The 18,624-nt window shown below is 35.2% G+C and overlaps 1 protein-coding gene and 1 long non-coding RNA gene across 7 annotated transcripts in view; one reads left to right on the top strand and one right to left on the bottom strand.

The window, feature by feature from the left end:
- LOC143230267 (uncharacterized) overlaps nucleotides 1–18,624 on the bottom strand; it is a 162,012-nt gene that overhangs the window by 7,759 nt on the left and 135,629 nt on the right. Inside the window, exons 2-3 of one of the 2 annotated variants that reach the window (XR_013016308.1) lie at nucleotides 17,911–18,218; nucleotides 11,476–11,855 (exon numbers count right to left, since the gene is read on the bottom strand). This is a non-coding gene — a long non-coding RNA (uncharacterized LOC143230267). Of the gene's footprint in view, nucleotides 1–10,985; nucleotides 11,856–17,910; nucleotides 18,219–18,624 lie in introns of those variants that run through there. The other variant, XR_013016307.1, reaches the window with a different exon arrangement.
- Nucleotides 1–18,624, top strand: part of LOC143230263 (uncharacterized) — a 50,095-nt gene that overhangs the window by 11,163 nt on the left and 20,308 nt on the right. The window contains exon 2 of one of the 5 annotated variants that reach the window (XM_076463512.1): nucleotides 2,583–4,746. The exons of 3 other annotated variants lie outside the window; for them this stretch is intronic. In XM_076463512.1, the coding sequence (XP_076319627.1) occupies nucleotides 4,664–4,746 (83 nt within the window). In that variant the 5' untranslated portion in view covers nucleotides 2,583–4,663. Of the gene's footprint in view, nucleotides 1–2,582; nucleotides 4,747–18,108; nucleotides 18,515–18,624 lie in introns of those variants that run through there. One more of the 5 variants, XM_076463511.1, reaches the window with a different exon arrangement.

Raw genomic sequence — 18,624 nt, 5'->3', positions numbered from 1 at the left:
TAGTAGTAAAAAGTCGTTATTCTAGTATCATCTGATGCTCCTATAAAACTTTAGTACAGGGTGAAACAAAAATTACCACCCAATAATAAAGAATGGTTTAGTTTGTTTTGAATTTCGCGAAAATCAACTCAAGGGCTATCTGTGCTAGCCGTCCCTAATATAGCAGTGTAAGACAAGAGGGAAGGCAACTAGTCATCACTACCCATCATCACCGTACACATTATAACGCTCTCACGACTGAAAGGGCGAGTATGTTTGGTGCGACTGCGATTTGAACCTGCGACCTTCAGATTACGAGTCGAACGCCTTAACCCACCTGGCCATGTCGGGTCAAAGAATAAACAATAAATATTATGGTTGAAACCCCTTTGTACTTAGAACTTGGTTGTATGTACAACCTTCTTTATGTCTATTGAAATACTGTATTTAAAACAAGTACACAAAAAAAAACATTTCAAAGAAGGCAATAAATGTTGGGGTGACTAATAACAATCTTTCAAAACCAATGTAAACAAGGTAGTATGAATGGCATCACCCGAACACAGTGTCATCCCTACAATCTTGTTTGTATTGTTTTTGAAGCACTGATATCAACCATCCCTAAATGTGTGTTCTTTTTTGAAAAGTTTCGTTCTTTATTTTTACCAACCATGTTGATAGGAAAACACGCAGGTTAAAAATCAATTTAAAATAAAAATACAAAACCATATAACCCGAACCCTGTCGAAAGGCAACACATTCAGTGTTCTGAAATAGTGGTTATAGTAATAAGAAATTAGGGTTACACATTCTGTTAACTGATACCTGTCTCTGATAGACTTGTACCTTTAGCTGCTTTTAGTTTAGCTCAAGATAATTAATAGATGTTGATGGAAAGGCTAGAATTAGATTTGGAGGAAGTTATAATCACGTTGACGGTTTAGTTACTTGAACAAAGGAATATTTTATTAAATTAGTTAAAACTGGTGCTGTTGGATCACTTAATATTCTTAGATAATGCCTTGAGAAGTTTTGGGATAGAAACAGATGTGTTACACTTTAGGGAGGGTCACACTTGGTTAGATGTGAGTATTTAACATTTAGCAGGACATAAAATTTAAATGAAAGATCGTTGGGGTAGGTTTGTTTTGAATTTCACGCGAAGTTACATGAGGGCTATCTGCACTAGCTGTCCCTAATTTATGAGCAATAGCCTAGAGGGAAGATTGTTAGTCAATACCGCTCTGAGCTAAAAACGAATAACGGGATTGATCGTTATTTTATAACGTCCCAACGACAGTGATATAATAGTAATTACCGAAACTTGGTTAGATTTCGAGAACACTGATAACAATAATTATTTTGAAAATTTCAGGTTATAAACTATTTATCAATGATTGATGTTTTATAACAGAAATGTGTGGACCCTTACATGAAGGATGAAATACAATCTGTTGAGACTGAAGAGAGACACCATGGTAGTCAATGGTTACTTACTATAAGAGGTTTTAAAGTTGAAAACATTAAGATTGCATGTAATCAAATAGCTTGTAGATAAGACTCCTGATATTTTTCAGTACCATACAGTAAGAGAGTCAACTAGGATTGACAACATTATTGATGTACTTTTAACTACTAATGAAGATGTGGATAGGACAAACTGAAGTGGTAGAAGGTTGGCTATTGAATAATTAGTTTCAGTGTTTTGCTACGTTATGTTGATATAAGAATGAAACAAAATATTAGGTCTTAATTTTCAAAAGACAATTTTATGGACGAGGTTTATTGTTAGTAAATCGTGATAATGAGCTAAAAAAGAAAGAAAACGAAAAAGGGAACGCCAATCTTAATTGGATTAATAACAATACAAATGAGTAAATCAGCGATAAAAACATAAATTTAAAGAGTGTAAATGACTAGATATACAGAAGTACAGACAAAAATAGATAAATGGACAACCCCAAATGGATTATGAAGGGTTGATAAAGTTAAATATAACAGCAATAATCTGTGTTTTTATGCTAAAGATAATTAATATGTTGAAACGGTGGGTTGGATTCTTAAAGGTGTTAATGGAAAAGAGTTTATTGAATTTCCTTCTCCTCCTTTGTTTAGAACAGAAGATAGTTTTAATATTTCTTATATTGGTGATATTAGAATTGATCATGTAGGTATTTATCACTTGCTGGTAAGTAGAAAGATTAGAAATATATAAAGCACCAGAATAAAACAAGACCTTCCCCAAGGTTTTAAAGGAGGTCAGTAGACAGTGGTCAGGTGCCTGAGGATTGGAGAGTTGCTAATGTTAGGCCTATTTTTATAAGAAGTTAATAGACAATGGTCAGATGCCTGAGGTTTGGACAGTTGCTAACGTTAGTCTTGATTTTAGAGGAGGTGATAAGAGTTGTCCCGTACATTATATGCCAATTAGACATATTTCTATAGTTAAAACAATCTAGAAAGTCTAATTAAAGAATTTTGGCAAAATATTCTAGTGAAATATTATATCATAAATAAAAGAGAACATAGACTTATCAAATGGAAATTTTGTCTGACTCATGTGATTTGTTTTATATATATGTTACTTATTACTTGGACGACAGAAAGAAAATGGATTTGGTGAACTTAGGCTGTGAAAACGCTTTTAATGAGGTTTCAACAAACACATCAGTGGAGGTTGGAGGTTAGATTCCATGACTTTCTTGCTGATTTCTCTTCGAGAAATCGAATAGGGCCCTAGAGGTAATGAGTGGTTCAGCAGAAAACGTTTTATGGAAGTAAATCGAATTTTATTCCTTTTGACTGAGTTGATAGAAAGACAGAGACTGAATGCAATGTAAAACACAATGTAAACAATCTACACTCAGTAAAAAACACGATAAAAAATTGATCATCTAGACAAAAGACAGGACCTTTACTGAAGTTTGATAAATATGTAGACCTTTTTATATCTGTGAAAATAAAGATCTGTTTCAGACTGAGAAAACATGCCATTATACACACAGTTGTACAGCGCTATTCTTAAAATGCGTGCGTTATTTACCAACTTGTTGGTCATTCTAGCAAAAAAGCAAGGGAGAATATAACCTTGAGGTTTGATTTAACTCATGAAAGGGGAAAAATTGCTGTTTCATATTATTTAGTGTATTCTACATTGCAAAAATATTTCTCACAAAAAGTCGCACATAATACCATAGGAATAACTCAGAACAATAGATAACTAGATCGAAAGGAATTTAGCCACATTCTTGAGCAATATTCTTTTTTACGTACACATATATACACAAACATTTTGAAAACTTGTAGGCAAATTTTAGACTTCACATTACTGAAGAAAGAAAGAAAACACTTAGTAGGTTTACATGGTACAACTACCGTGTTTCTCCGAAAATAAGACAGGGCTTATATTAATTTTCACTCCAAAATATGACACTAGGGCTTATTTTCGGGGGATGTCTTATTTTGATATATTAAAAAAATGAAGTTACAAAGTAAAACTATTAAACTAACCATTTAAAATAAACTATTATTAAACTATTAAACTAACTGATTAATACTTAAACAAACAAATTAACTAACTATTAAACTAATTAATAAATTAATTTTTTTTATTTCTTTCCTCTTCCTGCCACTCTTAACTAGGGCTTATTTTAAGGGTAGGGCTTATATTAAAACTATACCCAAAAATCACATTAGGTCTTATTTTATGGGTAGGTCTTATTATCGGAGAAACACGGTATATGGTGGTTGGATAGGAGGAAGTAAAAAGTTGTTACTAGTGGAAACCAGTCAAACTGGGCACCTGGCACTAAAGGGAATGTCTCAGGAGTCAGTGAGACATTTAGTTTAATCATATTTAAAATGTCAGAATCAGTAAACTGATGACATTAATATCTTAGATGCTTCTGGTTATGTTTTAAAGGATTTGAATCAACTGGTAAGTTGAATAAATACATAGCAAATTATCTTTAATTATTCAAGTACAAGGCAATTGATTTGGAGTATCCTAACTTGGATTACGTAGTTGTATATTTTTGAACTCATTCAACAACATATTTGAAGAAAAGAATCTCGGCATAATAGTGTTAATTCCTCAAGTCACGAAAACAGTAAAGTACTAGTAAAGCTAATATAATTTCAAGTTGTTCTTACTGACGTAAGGGTTAAGTACCTCCATATAAATTCCTAGTTAGGCCTAACTTTGAATACAACTTTGGTCTTTTTGTTTGGGAAAAGATATCGTCTTTTAAAAAAGGTTTAGCGGATGGTTATTAGGTTAATTTTTGGGATAGAAGGGTCATATATAAAGAATAAAATAAACTCATTTACCCTTTATTAAGAGGTAAACCTACAAGGCTATCTGCGTGACACACAAGATTAAAGACACCGATTTCTTTCTGCTGAAGACAGTAGGACGAATTGGCTCAAGGCTACTTACTCTTCACCTACGACAGTTTTATTTATCTAATGGAGTTGTCATCTCATTGAATGTCTTCTGAAGGGCATGACTCGGGAAAATCTCTGAGGCGCTTCTCGAGCAAATGCAATCTTCAACATGATGATGGTATTAAATTTCTTGGTATGAGAGTGAGCACTTCTGTAACACCCTGAAACCAGAAGGTACGACAACCAGAAAAAGATATCACCTACTCTTCTTATTTCCAGCCTATGCAACAATTCGGATATGAATAGTCCTGTTTGTAAAAATAATTTAATGACTATTGATGTAAATGGAGGACTAAAAACAGTGCAGTTTAGCGTTGAGAGGTGAGTTAACAATGTAATGTGAAACGTATTGGAGTTACTTTAACAATGTAACGTAGAACTTAGTGGAGTTAATAATGTAATGTGGAACTTACTGGAGTTAAGTATGTAATGTGGAACTTACTCGAGGTACTTTAACTATGTAATGTGAAACTTACTGGAGTGAACTATGTAATGTGGAACTTACTGGAGCTACTTTATCAATGTAATGTAGAACTCACTGGAGTTACTTTTACTGTGTAATGTGGAACTTACTGGAGTTACTCTAACAATGTAACGTAGAACTTACTGGAGTTAACAATGTAATGTGGAACTTACTAGAGTTACTTTAACTATGTAATGTGGAACTTACTGGAGCTACTTTAACAATGTAATGTAGAACTTACTGGAGTTAAAATGTAATGTAGAACTTACTGGAGTTACTTTAACTATGCAATGTAGAACTGGAGTTAACAATGTAATATAGAACTTACTGGAGAAAACAAAGTAATTTGAAACTTACTGGAGTTACTTTAACAATGTAACGTAGAACTTACTGGAATTAACAATGTAATGTGGAACTTACTAAAGTTACTTTAATAATGTAATGTGGAACTTACTGGAGTTACTTTAACGATGTAATGCAGAACTTACTGGAGTTACTTTAACTATGTAATGCAGAACTTACTGGAGTTACTTTAACTATGTAATGCAGAACTTACTGGAGTTACTTTAACTATGTGATGTGGAACTTACTGGAGTTACTTTAACTATGTGATGTGGAACTTGCTGGAGTTAACAATGTTATGTGGAACATACTGGAGTGAACTATGTAATGTGTAACTTACTGGAGTTACTTTAACTACGTGATGTGGAACTTACTGGAGTTACTTTAACTATGTAATGCAAAACTTACTGGAGTTAACAATGTAATGTGAACATACTGGAGTTATCAATATAATGTGGAACTTACTGGAATTAGTAATTAACTATGTAATGTGAAAATTATTGGATTCAGTTTTAGAAACTGGTGTAATCACACATATTTACTAGCTTATCAACAGTGTTCCCGTTAGAATCTGGTGTAATCACACACATTTACTAGCTTCTCAACAGTGTTCCTGTTAGAAGCTGGTGTAATCACACACATTTACTAGCTTATCAACAGTGTTCCCGTTAGAAACTGGTGTAATCACACATATTTACTAGCTTATCAACAGTGTCCCCGTTAGAAACTGGTGTAATCACACATATTTACTAGCTTATCAACAGTGTTCCTGTTAGAAACTGGTGTAATCACACACATTTACTAGCTTATCAACAGTGTCCCCGTTAGAAACTGGTGTAATCACACACATTTACTAGCTTATCAACAGTGTTCCTGTTAGAAACTGGTGTAATCACACACATTTACTAGCTTATCAACAGTGTCCCCGTTAGAAACTGGTGTAATCACACACATTTACTAGCTTATCAACAGTGTCCCCGTTAGAAACTGGTGTAATCACACATATTTACTAGCTTATCAACAGTGTTCCCGTTAGAATCTGGTGTAATCACACACATTTACTAGCTTATCAACAGTGTTCCCGTTAGAAACTGGTGTAATCACACACATTTACTAGCTTATCAACAGTGTCCCCGTTAGAAACTGGTGTAATCACACACATTTACTAGCTTATCAACAGTGTCCCCGTTAGAAACTGGTGTAATCACACACATTTACTAGCTTATCAACAGTGTTCCCGTTAGAAACTGGTGTAATCACACATATTTACTAGCTTATCAACAGTGTTCCCGTTAGAAACTGGTGTAATCACACATATTTACTAGCTTATCAACAGTGTTCCCGTTAGAAACTGGTGTAATCACACATATTTACTAGCTTATCAACAGTGTTTCTGTTAGAAACTGGTGTAATCACACACATTTACTAGCTTATCAACAGTGTCCCCGTTACCAACTGGTGTAATCACACATATTTACTAGCTTATCAACAGTGTCCCCGTTACCAACTGGTGTAATCACACATATTTACTAGCTTATCAACAGTGTCCCCGTTAGAAACTGGTGTAATCACACACATTTACTAGCTTATCAACAGTGTTTCTGTTAGAAACTGGTGTAATCACACACATTTACTAGCTTATCAACAGTGTCCCCGTTACCAACTGGTGTAATCACACATATTTACTAGCTTATCAACAGTGTCCCCGTTAGAAACTGGTGTAATCACACACATTTACTAGCTTATCAACAGTGTCCCCGTTACCAACTGGTGTAATCACACATATTTACTAGCTTATCAACAGTGTTCCCGTTAGAAGCTGGTGTAATCACACACATTTACTAGCTTATCAACAGTGTCCCCGTTAGAAACTGGTGTAATCACACACATTTACTAGCTTATCAACAGTGTCCCTGTTACCAACTGGTGTAATCACACATATTTACTAGCTTATCAACAGTGTCCCCGTTAGAAACTGGTGTAATCACACACATTTACTAGCTTATCAACAGTGTCCCCGTTAGAAACTGGTGTAATCACACATATTTACTAGCTTATCAACAGTGTCCCCGTTAGAAACTGGTGTAATCACACACATTTACTAGCTTATCAACAGTGTTCCCGTTAGAAGCTGGTGTAATCACACACATTTACTAGCTTATCAACAGTGTCCCCGTTAGAAACTGGTGTAATCACACACATTTACTAGCTTATCAACAGTGTCCCCGTTACCAACTGGTGTAATCACACATATTTACTAGCTTATCAACAGTGTCCCCGTTAGAAACTGGTGTAATCACACACATTTACTAGCTTATCAACAGTGTCCCCGTTAGAAACTGGTGTAATCACACACATTTACTAGCTTATCAACAGTGTCCCCGTTAGAAACTGGTGTAATCACACACATTTACTAGCTTATCAACAGTGTCCCCGTTAGAAACTGGTGTAATCACACATATTTACTAGCTTATCAACAGTGTCCCCGTTAGAAACTGGTGTAATCACACACATTTACTAGCTTATCAACAGTGTCCCCGTTAGAAACTGGTGTAATCACACACATTTACTAGCTTATCAACAGTGTCCCCGTTAGAAACTGGTGTAATTACACACATTTACTAGTTTATCAAGAGTGTTCCTATATTGGAGACTCTCTGGTAGGTTAAGTTTTATTCATCTTCGTTCACTATCTTGACCTGTGTTCAGGTTTGATGAATTATGTAATGTAGTAACGATGGTTAACTGTGTAGTATTAAGGTTTACTGTCTGTTTTCAGGGTCTAGTAGACGTTACTGTTTCAACCGTTTCCATAACTGAAATATAAATGTAATACTGAATGTTTCAGTCAGAGACGAACCGTTGGCTATAAATTTTACAGTTGTTTGACTGTTTTTTTTTTCGTTGAATAAAGTACTCGTAAGGGTGTGCATTTCTGGGTCAAGTTCCTCTCTTAATATTTCCACCCCTTTAAGCCTGACATTTCTGAATTTGCTAAGAAGAGATGAGTCTGCCAAATGTGATTGAACTACGTGCATAACACGCACTGTCACTAATATTAAATGTACAGATATATAATTTATCTGACTTTTAAATCATTCAGAACGCTGTAACTACTAGCACATTTCGTGTTATATTATAGCTTTTCATTCACTGAATGTAGTTTTTGATATCATAGAATTAACATATAATATTTTTATATTAATGAGCTGACGTCAAGGAACTTCAGGATCTATCATAATTATGTTATGTTTAAAAACCCGACCTAAACACTCACATTTTCAACCGGTCTAAACATGTAAAATTCTTTAAAAACTAGAACGATGTATCTCCATATTTAAAATGATCGGGCGTGGTCTTGCGTGATAGCATGTACAAAAAGGCTTCGCTCTTTGCAGCCGTGGGTGCGTTATAAAAGTTACAGCGAAATCCCTCTATTCGATTAGAGAATCCCAACAGTTGGCGGTTGGTACCGTTAACTGTATGCCTTATTTCTAGTTTATTAGTTTAAAATTGGAGATAACTAAGGCACGTAGTAAATATATTAAAAACACAGTGTGTTTAATTGTTTGTTGTTTATTAAGCACAAAGCTGCAAAATGAACTGTTCTAGTTTTACCTGTGCGGTAATTGAAACTTGACTTTTAATGTAATAGGCCATCGAAGTAGCTACTGAGCCACGACAGAGCAACCTGTCTTATATCCTTTATATTTCAAACGTGGTCTACACAAAGGTATCATATTATTTGTATAATTATACAAGAAGTAACCTAGATGTTCTCTCCGCTTGATTTCTTTGGTATGGTTTGAATTCGCGCAAAGCTACGCGAGGGCTATCTGTTCTAGCCGTCACTAATTTAGCAGTGTAAGACTAGAGGGAAAGCAACTAGACATCACCACCCACTGCCAACTCTTGGGCTACTATTTTACCAATGAATAGTGGGATTGTCCGTCACTATATAACGCCCCCACGGCTGAAAGGGCAAGTATGTTTGGTACGATGGGAATTCGAACCTGCGACTCTCGGATTACGATTCTAGTGCCTTAACCGCCTGGCCATGCTGGGCCCCGCTTGATTTGTTAACATCGTTTGAAGTTAAGCGAAGCCACACAATGACCTATCTGTGCTCTGCCCACCACGAATACTGAAACCCGATGTCTTGCGCTATGAGTTCGCTGTGCCGTTAGGGGCTTGATTTATTAAATTAAGTTTATACTGTCTCCTTACATTAGCATGCACGACGCAGTTTTTCGCAAAATGTTCGAAGTGTTAATCGCATCATTGAGCATGCGCGGTATGACAAGGTTTCGTTTCGGCATTGAAAACTATTGAGAAAATTGATTTCTTCAAATGACCACAGCTACGTTCTGACGCAGGTTAATTCCGACGAATCTTTGTTTGTTAAAAAACATGGCGATTCTGACCTAATGTCTGCTACGACTTTTTACATTACTTTCTAAAATTGTATTGGAAGAAAAAAAATCACAGCGAACGTGTCGTGACTTCTTACACCACAATATTTAGAAGCGTTCACACAGTGTTACAAATCGTTGTTAAATAAAACGTCTAAGCCACACAAGAGCAAAGAAAAAAGAAGAAAAACCACTGAAACACATACACATCAGTATATATATACTTAAATTACTCTAACCTTTTGTTTCACGTGTAGCTTATGGCTTCTCCTTTATTTTTTGTTTTGTTTTGGGCCCGGCATGGCCAGGTGGTTAAGGTACTCGACTCGTAATCCGAGGGTCGCGGGTTCGAATCCCCGTCGCACCAAACATGCCTGTCCTTTCAGCTGTGGGGGCGTTATAATGCGACGGACAATCCCACTATCCGTTGGTAAAAGAGTAGCCCAAGAGTTGGCGGTGGGTGGTGATGACTAGCTGCCTTCCCTCTACTCTTACACTACTAAATTAGGGACGGCTAGCGCAAATAGCCCTCGAGTAGCTTTGCGCGAAATTCAAGACAATAAAACAATGTTTTTGTTTGTTTAATACACGTGCAGGTTACAATAAATATGAATCATAGAATTATTTCAATTGATTCCTCAAGTGAACAATCTTATTTGTAGGTAATGTTTTTTCTGTTTAGAATTAAGCACAAAGCTACACAATGGGCTTTCTGTGCTCTCTTTACCCACCAGGGATATTGAAACCTGGTTTTTAACGATGTGAGTCTGCAGACATGCCGCTGTGCAACTGGGGGATTGCAGGTAATGTAAACGTTTAAAATTACTAAAATATATTTTGCAATATGGATCTATTTAAGTCAAAAATTAATTTCTTTTTCCACTGTAATTTTATAATGTGTGAAATTTATAGCCAAAGATGCACTTCGTCATGTGATCAGGTGTTAGGCCTAAGGATTTCATTTTACAACATTTGGTATGTGTATTATCCTGATAAGAATTGTTTACCCATCACAGATAAGAATGAATAATTATACCTAAGGTTTATATTATACAAGTTATTTGGAAAGTGGAAACATTAATGATTATATTAGTGACATTAAAAATAAACTGTGCGCGTAAGTATAATATATTTACTTTATCATAATTTAGCTGTAAGATATAATGTCACCCAGCTCGAAGTACCTAAACTACCACATCGATATGCGCATAAAGATAAAATAAAAAGTCTATAAATCTAATTCACCAATGCCATTAACGTCTAATAAAAACATTATCAAGCCGAAACTAGAGCCCTACACTGCGCCATCTTTTGTTAACTTACAACAGCAATACGTTTTATTTGTTCACCCCCCGCTATAAAAAACACACAAATAATTGATTTTCAAGTCACTCATGATGTGTTCCTTCCACACCAAACTTATTAAACTTATCTGTTAAATTTATAAGATCTGTGGTATCGAATGTTTTAGCAAAATCTAACAACAATGACCAGCGAATTTACTAATTTTCGTACTAATTTCTTGATGACGAGAAACCCACTTGAAACAAAAATGTATCTAGAACAGCTGGTATGGGTATAAACACTTTTACTGATAAGCAGAGAACAACGATTCGACCTTCCTAGGTCATCTCCAGTTTTCTTTAGCAATCAATGAAAATTAATATACTGCAGAGGTTGCATTATTTTAGTTTGAATACATCTGACAAAATCATTGTTAAAATACTTTCTACAGCTGGAGTATCTAATTATAACTTGTTAAGGTATGGATGTTCTTCGGACATGTTACTTATACCTTGTTCAGGTATTGTGGTTTTTAGATACATTACTTACATCTTGTTCAGCTATTGTTGTCCTTCGAACATGTTACTTATACTTTGTTGAGATACTGTTATTCTGTAAGCACGTTACTTATACCTTGTTGAGGTACTGTTGTTCTTCGGACACGTTACTTACACGTTGTTGAGATATTGTTGTTCTGTAAACACGTTATTTATACGTTATTCAGGTATTGCTGCTCTTTAGGCATGGTACTTATACCTTGTTCAGGTATTGTTGTTCTTCGAATAAGGAACGGCAACATATAGTTCCATACATATAAAAAATACAAAAACCCTGTTTTAATATGCCATCTGGTGGGACAGAGGTAAATTATCGGTTTCTAAAATCAGGAATTCCATTGATATTGATGGATACAGTCCGATGTGGTTTACCTGTAAGAAAAAAGCATATTGTACATCAATGTTAAAGTCATCGAGAAATATTGTATACTTTAATAATTTCTTTCTGTGCTACCGACTTTTGAATTTACTTAAGAATATGTTGACATTCAAACTATATGACTTATAACCTGCTGTAATTTGCACATGTGTAAGACAGTATTGTTATGTAAAGTGAATAACTTGTATTGTAATGGTCTATAACCTGTTACAATGTGCAGATGTATAAGTTAATATTGTTATATAAAGTGGATAGATAGCTTCTGTTGGAATGGTCTATAGTCTGCTACGATGTGCACATGTGTAACGGTAGGTGGGAAGGCTTGGCGTCTTATGGAGCAATGGCCCGGCATGGCCTAGCGCGTAAGGCGTGCGACTCGTAATCCGAGGGTCGCGGGTTCGCGCCCGCGTCGCGCTAAACATGCTCGCCCTCCCAGCCGTTGTATAATGTGACGGTCAATCCCACTATTCGTTGGTAAAAGAGTAGCCCAAGAGTTGGCGGTGGGTGGTGATGACTAGCTGCCTTCCCTCTAGTCTTACACTGCTAAATTAGGGACGGCTAGCACAGATAGCCCTCGAGTAGCTTTGTGCGAAATTCCAAAAAACAAACAACAACAAACTTATGGAGCAAAGCAACTAGGCTATTTGCGGCCACTTGTTTAAGACCTATTGTTATATAAGTGAATAACGTCCGTTGTAATGGTCTATAACCTGCTATAGTGTGCACATGTGTAAGACAATATTGTTATATAAAGTGAATGAATAATTTTTGTTTTGATGGTTTCTAATCTGCTACAACGTATATACTTATAAGACAAGAGAATTGTTTTAAAATGTCAATTTAAAAAGGGAATTAGAGTTCGTCAAAAAGTACAGCGAGATGAAGCTTAGATATTCAAGTCTACAGCTAGATGAATCAGAATGTGAAGCTTAGATATTCAAGTCTACAACAAAGTCGGCTGGAAACAGTGTCTACATTATTTTTTCATGCAAGAAGTTATTGTTTTGACACCACTAAAATTGATAAGTACTATAGACATGGAGCTAATGTCAATAATTTGTCTTGTTTCTTTACTTTCTTATTATTTCGCTTTTTAAATTAAGAGTTTTTAATTATCTCTTTTTCGCTTTTTTAAGTTCTTATGTCCACTTGTGGATAATAAATTTTAAGTTATATATGTGAATATGCATTCACTTGAATGTTACACGTATTTCTGCAGTTCATTGCTACATTACGTTTTTCTATTCAACCATTATTTACTGAGCCAGGTAGTTTTATGCAGGAGTTTCGTGTAAACACGTGGTTAACAAGCGTCGAGTACAAATGGAGCTGCTGACAACAACACATGTATATATTACGTATTTATAGCCATGTAAATCAATTTTCAATGAAAAAATAGTCAACTGTGTAAATAAGTCATGGACATTCGTAGCGTTTTATGTAGTATATCTTTCTATGTTTTGGTGCAAAATACCTAAGAAACTACTACAGGCTTGTGAAACAAAACAAACGTGTCTTTTCTTTTTTAAGTTGTGGCTTGTAAAGCAATAAGCAGTAATAATAAGGCTTGAAGCATTGTTATAACTATATTCATTGTTTATTATAATAATACGAAGTATTTCCAACAAGTTTAACGGTGCTTAAAATGCTTCCACATGTTTGCAATGCTTGAGTGACTTCGAAGAATTTATGTTGATAGCGAAGGGAAAGTTAGAAAATTTTATAGAGTGGAAATTTCAAATTTCAAGAATAAACATAATGATAGCTTTACAACCTTCGCAGGAGTTTGTTTAGTAACTGTGCATAGATTCTGACGCAATATATCTTAGCCGTTTTTGCCGTAGACTTCAATGTTTGAATAGCTTCGAAAATAAACTTGGCCAGTAGCGGTGAAAAACTAATAAATTCTCTTTCAAGAATCAACATAAAAATAGTCCTGCGAATTTGGTTTTTTTAGTAGGCTTACCCAAGTTTGAACAAAGTATACATCGTAGATTTTAGATTTTCCTACAAGCCTGCAAAATAATATTAATAATAATGTGAAGAAATAGATAAATCTTAAATATTGTCTAACAATCGAAAAATCACCTGTTTTGCCATTATCAATATATTTTAGCAGACTTAGCCGTTCAAATAGAGGGTATGTCCTATTAGTTTTTGTGAAAGTCGTGAGTGATCCATATTATGAAAAACTGTCGTGAATAATTTCTGTTGTGATTGTCTGCAACTTGCCAAGATAATATCGTAATACAAGACAAATATTCTTTGTTAGTGAGATTTCGTCTTCTATAATTACACATTTGTTCGAAACATTTAAACCCTTGCTTTCAACTTATTTTCATAAAAAAATATATGAATTTTTTTCGCATTTTAAGACATCTAATTCGTCTACAGCACAGCACCAATATTACTATCAAGCATAAAGCTACTAAATGGGCCATTTAGCTGTGCTTACTGCAACTATCGAACCCCAATTTTCAGCGTTATAAGCCCCTCAGACTTAGCGCGGAGCCACTATGGAGGCGGTATTAGTATTGAAACACGAATGTCACTGAGTACCAAAACAGGTCCCTCAATAGGACAGCTGTAAGTCTGCGGACTTAAAACGCTGAAATCTGGGGTTCGATTCCCCGCGGTGGACACAGCAGAGAGAAAGAAAAACCAACAACGTTTCGTTTCTCTTGTTAATGATTGATAAATTATTCATATTTAAGTATGCTTTTTTATCCATTATTCAATTTCTTGGTTTATTTATTTACGTTCCCCGCTGGTACAGCGGTAAGTCTACGGATTTACTATTCTAAAATCAGGGTTCGATTTCCTGCGGTAGGTTCAGTAGATAGTCCGATGTGGCTCTGCTATGATAAAACACACACATTTATTCATGTATGCGGAAAAAACAAACTGCTGGGCCAGGTGGTTAAGGCATTCGACTCGTAATCCGAGGGTCGCGGGTTCGAATTCCCGTTACACCAATTATGCTCACTCCTTCAGTCGTGGGGGAGTAATAACGTGACGGTCAATCCCACTATTCGTTTGTAAAAGAGTAGCCCAAGAGTTGGCGGTGGGTGGTGATGACTAGCTGCCTTCCCTCTTGTCTTACACTGTTAAATTAGGGACAGCTAGCGCATATATCCTTCGTGTAGCTTTGGGCGAAATTCAAAACAAACAAACTATAATAAAACACATTTTTCCATGCGAAAAACAAACTTCAATAAGTGTAAGACTTGCTGCTGTACCCCAGCGGACAGCAGTAGAACTATAAACTGATTTCTGAAGTGTTTTTTTTTAAGGATAATTTGCTTAAAAACGAAAGTAAATTGTAATTAAATTTCTTGTAATAACAAGAAACAAAAATTACAGTTGAAGCTGTCTATATGGTGTTATATGTATGACAGAAGTTATTCAACATATTTTCTAATTACTAATCTTTGTGTATTATTTTTGTTAAAGATTTATCGCAGCTCCAGCTGAGGATTAGCTATCAAACTAATCTATAAATTAATAAAACTATCTGCATAACAACTCATCTATTAGCGTACAATGTCATAAAATATATCAGGAAACCGATCGAGATTTTGATGGACTTTATAAAATCATTTGAATAAAACAGTCTTTCCTAAATTCTTTCGTGTGCTATACTCTGATTAAATATTTTAGTATTGAATTAGGCCGTCAGAATTCGCTTAAAGTAATCATATTGGTTACGCTAGCTTCTTTAGAATAAAGGTACACTGTGTTGTGTCTATCGCGGAATCGAACCCTGCATTTGAGTGTTGTAACTTTGTCGGCTTATCGCTGTCCCATTAGGGAATTTTTTTTAAAATTTTTATTCAAAATTCTACTATCTAGTTGCTTGAACTGCAGGTGGGTCGCGGGTTAGAATCCCCTTCACATTAAACATGCTCGCCCTTTCAGCCGTTGGAGCGTTAAAATCTCACCGTCAATCCCCATTATTGATTGGTAAAAAGAGTAGCTCAAGAGTTGGCGGTGAGTGGTGATGGCTCACACTACTAAATTAAGGACTGCTAGTACAGATAGCCCTCGTGTAGCTTTGCACAAAATCCAAACTCTATAAATTAAATGTTGGATGTAGCCTATTGAAGAAATTCTAGTTTTAGGGTCTTAGGTTTGAGGCGTTATGCCAGTAAAATTTTTCTCATATGAGCGCGTTATGAAAGTCAATGCAGTTATCGTGATTAAAACGTTAGAAAAAGTCCTTGTAGGTGTAGATGTTTCTGGCTCGTTGGTTCCCCTCCAATCAATGTGACTGAATACAAGCGCACTTATACCTCAATCTTGAGATTTGTCATCTGGACCTACATACCTATAAGAAGCCTTTCAAGTTACAAAACTACTCTTTTTAAAGTTCAGTAGTTCGTTCTTGTTTCTACACTTGTTTTGTTATTTTCTGGAGTTCTTGTTTATACACTTATTTTGTTCACTTCTGGAGTTAGTTCTTGTTTCTACACATTATTGTTCACTTCTGGAGATAATTCTTGTTTTTCACTTGTTTTGTTCACTTCTGGAGTTAATTCTTACTTCTACACTTGTTTTGTTCACTTCTGGAGTTAATTCTTATTTCTACACTTGTTTTGTTCATTTCTGGAGTTAATTCTTGTTTTTACTCTTGTTGTGTTCACTTCTGGAGTTAATTCTTATTTCTACACTTATTTTGTTATCTTCTGGAGTTAATTCTTATTTCTACACTTGTTTTGTTATCTTCTGGAGCTAATTCTTGTTTGTACATTTGTTTTGTTCACTTCTGGAGTTAATTCTTATTTTTACACTTGTTTTGTTCACTTTTGGGGTTAATTCTTGTTTGTACACTTGTTTTGTTCACTTCTGGAGTTTATTCTTATTTCTACACTTGTTTTGCTCACTTCTGGAGTTAATTATTGTTTTTTACTATTTTTTGTTTGCTCTCACCTGGAGTTAATTCCTGTTTTCACATGTTTTGTTGGCCTCTGATGTTAACTGCTGTCTTAAAGTTTGAAATTGTTTTTACGGAAAAAAATATTTTGTTTTTTTTTTTACAAAAATGATATTGTTTTCATACAGGTTGATTATGCTAATTTCTAACATTATTAAACAACTTTTTCGATTCAGTGTAAAAAGATCCCTTCCTCCCAGGATGTGTCAGCGATAAAATTCAGGGTTCGATTCCCTGTGGTGACTATGGTGCAGATAGCTCATCACAAAGTATTTGTGTAAGAAAAACAACACCAACCAGCAACGTAAAACGCACGAGAACAGTTTGATTGGTTGTATATTTGCATCCTTAATTACTGTGTAAACGTAGTTTACGAGTTATTTGTAACAGACGGTAAAATAGTTGATAAGATCGAAGATGTTATATGAAACTGACATTCTTCACGTCTTACTGTCGTCAGTTTCACGAAGGAGAAAACAAAGGAGCTGCTGTCAACGTTCCACGTGGCAAAACGTTTCATCATGTGATGACGCTGTAAACCGGAAATAACATTTTTATGGGATGTGGAGATTGAGATATTAGTTGACCACTTGGAATTCTGTTTCTTCCAGTCGTTCACCTTTAATGCCTCGATTAATTTTGATTGTCATCTTTATTTGTTCCAAGTTGTTTTTGCTAAAAGAATAAATGATACAGCAAGAAGTTGATGAGAACTGAATGGTATTTAGAAGTCATCACTACACGTATATGCTAACTAATCATTCGGGGGGGGGGTTCTCTTGTCACTCTTGATTAACATTAATGCAGGAAATGCGTGCTTACCTTTATCACACCAAATTAGCACGTGACGCGTTTCAGAAACTGATTGATTAATGTTGTTCGCAATTTCTTTGAGAGTGTGTGTATTTTGTCGGCATAACAAACATAAGCTACGCTGTTAATGGGTGAAGGTTATTCAGCTGATTTGCTTTGTTCTATACCTTCAAGAATAATCATATTTTCAATATAAATTAACCACGAAATACTTTTTTTTTGTAGTTTGTGGGTTTCCAGTTCGCTTACAAATTTTATATCTTAATGTTTTTACCAAGTTCCAAAACCATTCCCTTTTTTACCTTTTAAATCAAGTTTCTAAGTTTTCTTTTGCGAACGACGATTTTGCTGTGTTATTCTCCTATTAGAGGCAGCATGCTGAGGGCCAGGCGTGTTAATGTGCCGGAATGTAAATCCAGGGTTCACCTTTGTGTCCTGTTACCCTAAAATCTCGTCCTGCTCGTTAGAGTCATGGATGCATTATAAGAGTGATGGTCAGATCATGGTATTTGATTGGAGTCGCACAAGAGTTGGCGGTTGGTGTTCCTGTCTTTCTTTCCTTTAGTCTATCAGTTCAAACTTAGCTCTTAAAAAGCTTTTCTGGAATATCCTAAACAAGAAAGTTCTGGAATTTTATTGAGTAAGAAGAGATGTATTTTACAAATAACCACTGTACTTAATTATAGTGGAACTTACGGTCGACGGTAAACTTCTTGTATGCTAACAATTAGCGTAATATGAGTATGATGAAACTTAGCATCAAAATACGTATCTAATATCTACTGCGTACATGTATGTCAAGCTATATTTGCCTTTAGAAAATTCTGTCAACTTGCGTAGTCATCGTTGTATATATTACTTGACTGTTTCTTTACACACCGTTAATTCACATCTGCAGGAGAACAGGTGAGTGGTAACCTTTGATTTGTCTTTCTGCGTCTTGAATTTCAGGTTAATTTAGTTATTGTTTTATTTGTAATCTGTAACACCAGTGTTGTTACCTCACAAAACCGTTA

Source organism: Tachypleus tridentatus, chromosome 10, assembly GCF_004210375.1.
Source record: "Tachypleus tridentatus isolate NWPU-2018 chromosome 10, ASM421037v1, whole genome shotgun sequence".
Taxonomy (NCBI): domain Eukaryota; kingdom Metazoa; phylum Arthropoda; class Merostomata; order Xiphosura; family Limulidae; genus Tachypleus; species Tachypleus tridentatus.
Note: the sequence above shows the minus strand (reverse complement) of the source record. Positions and strands in the feature narration are given on the sequence as shown.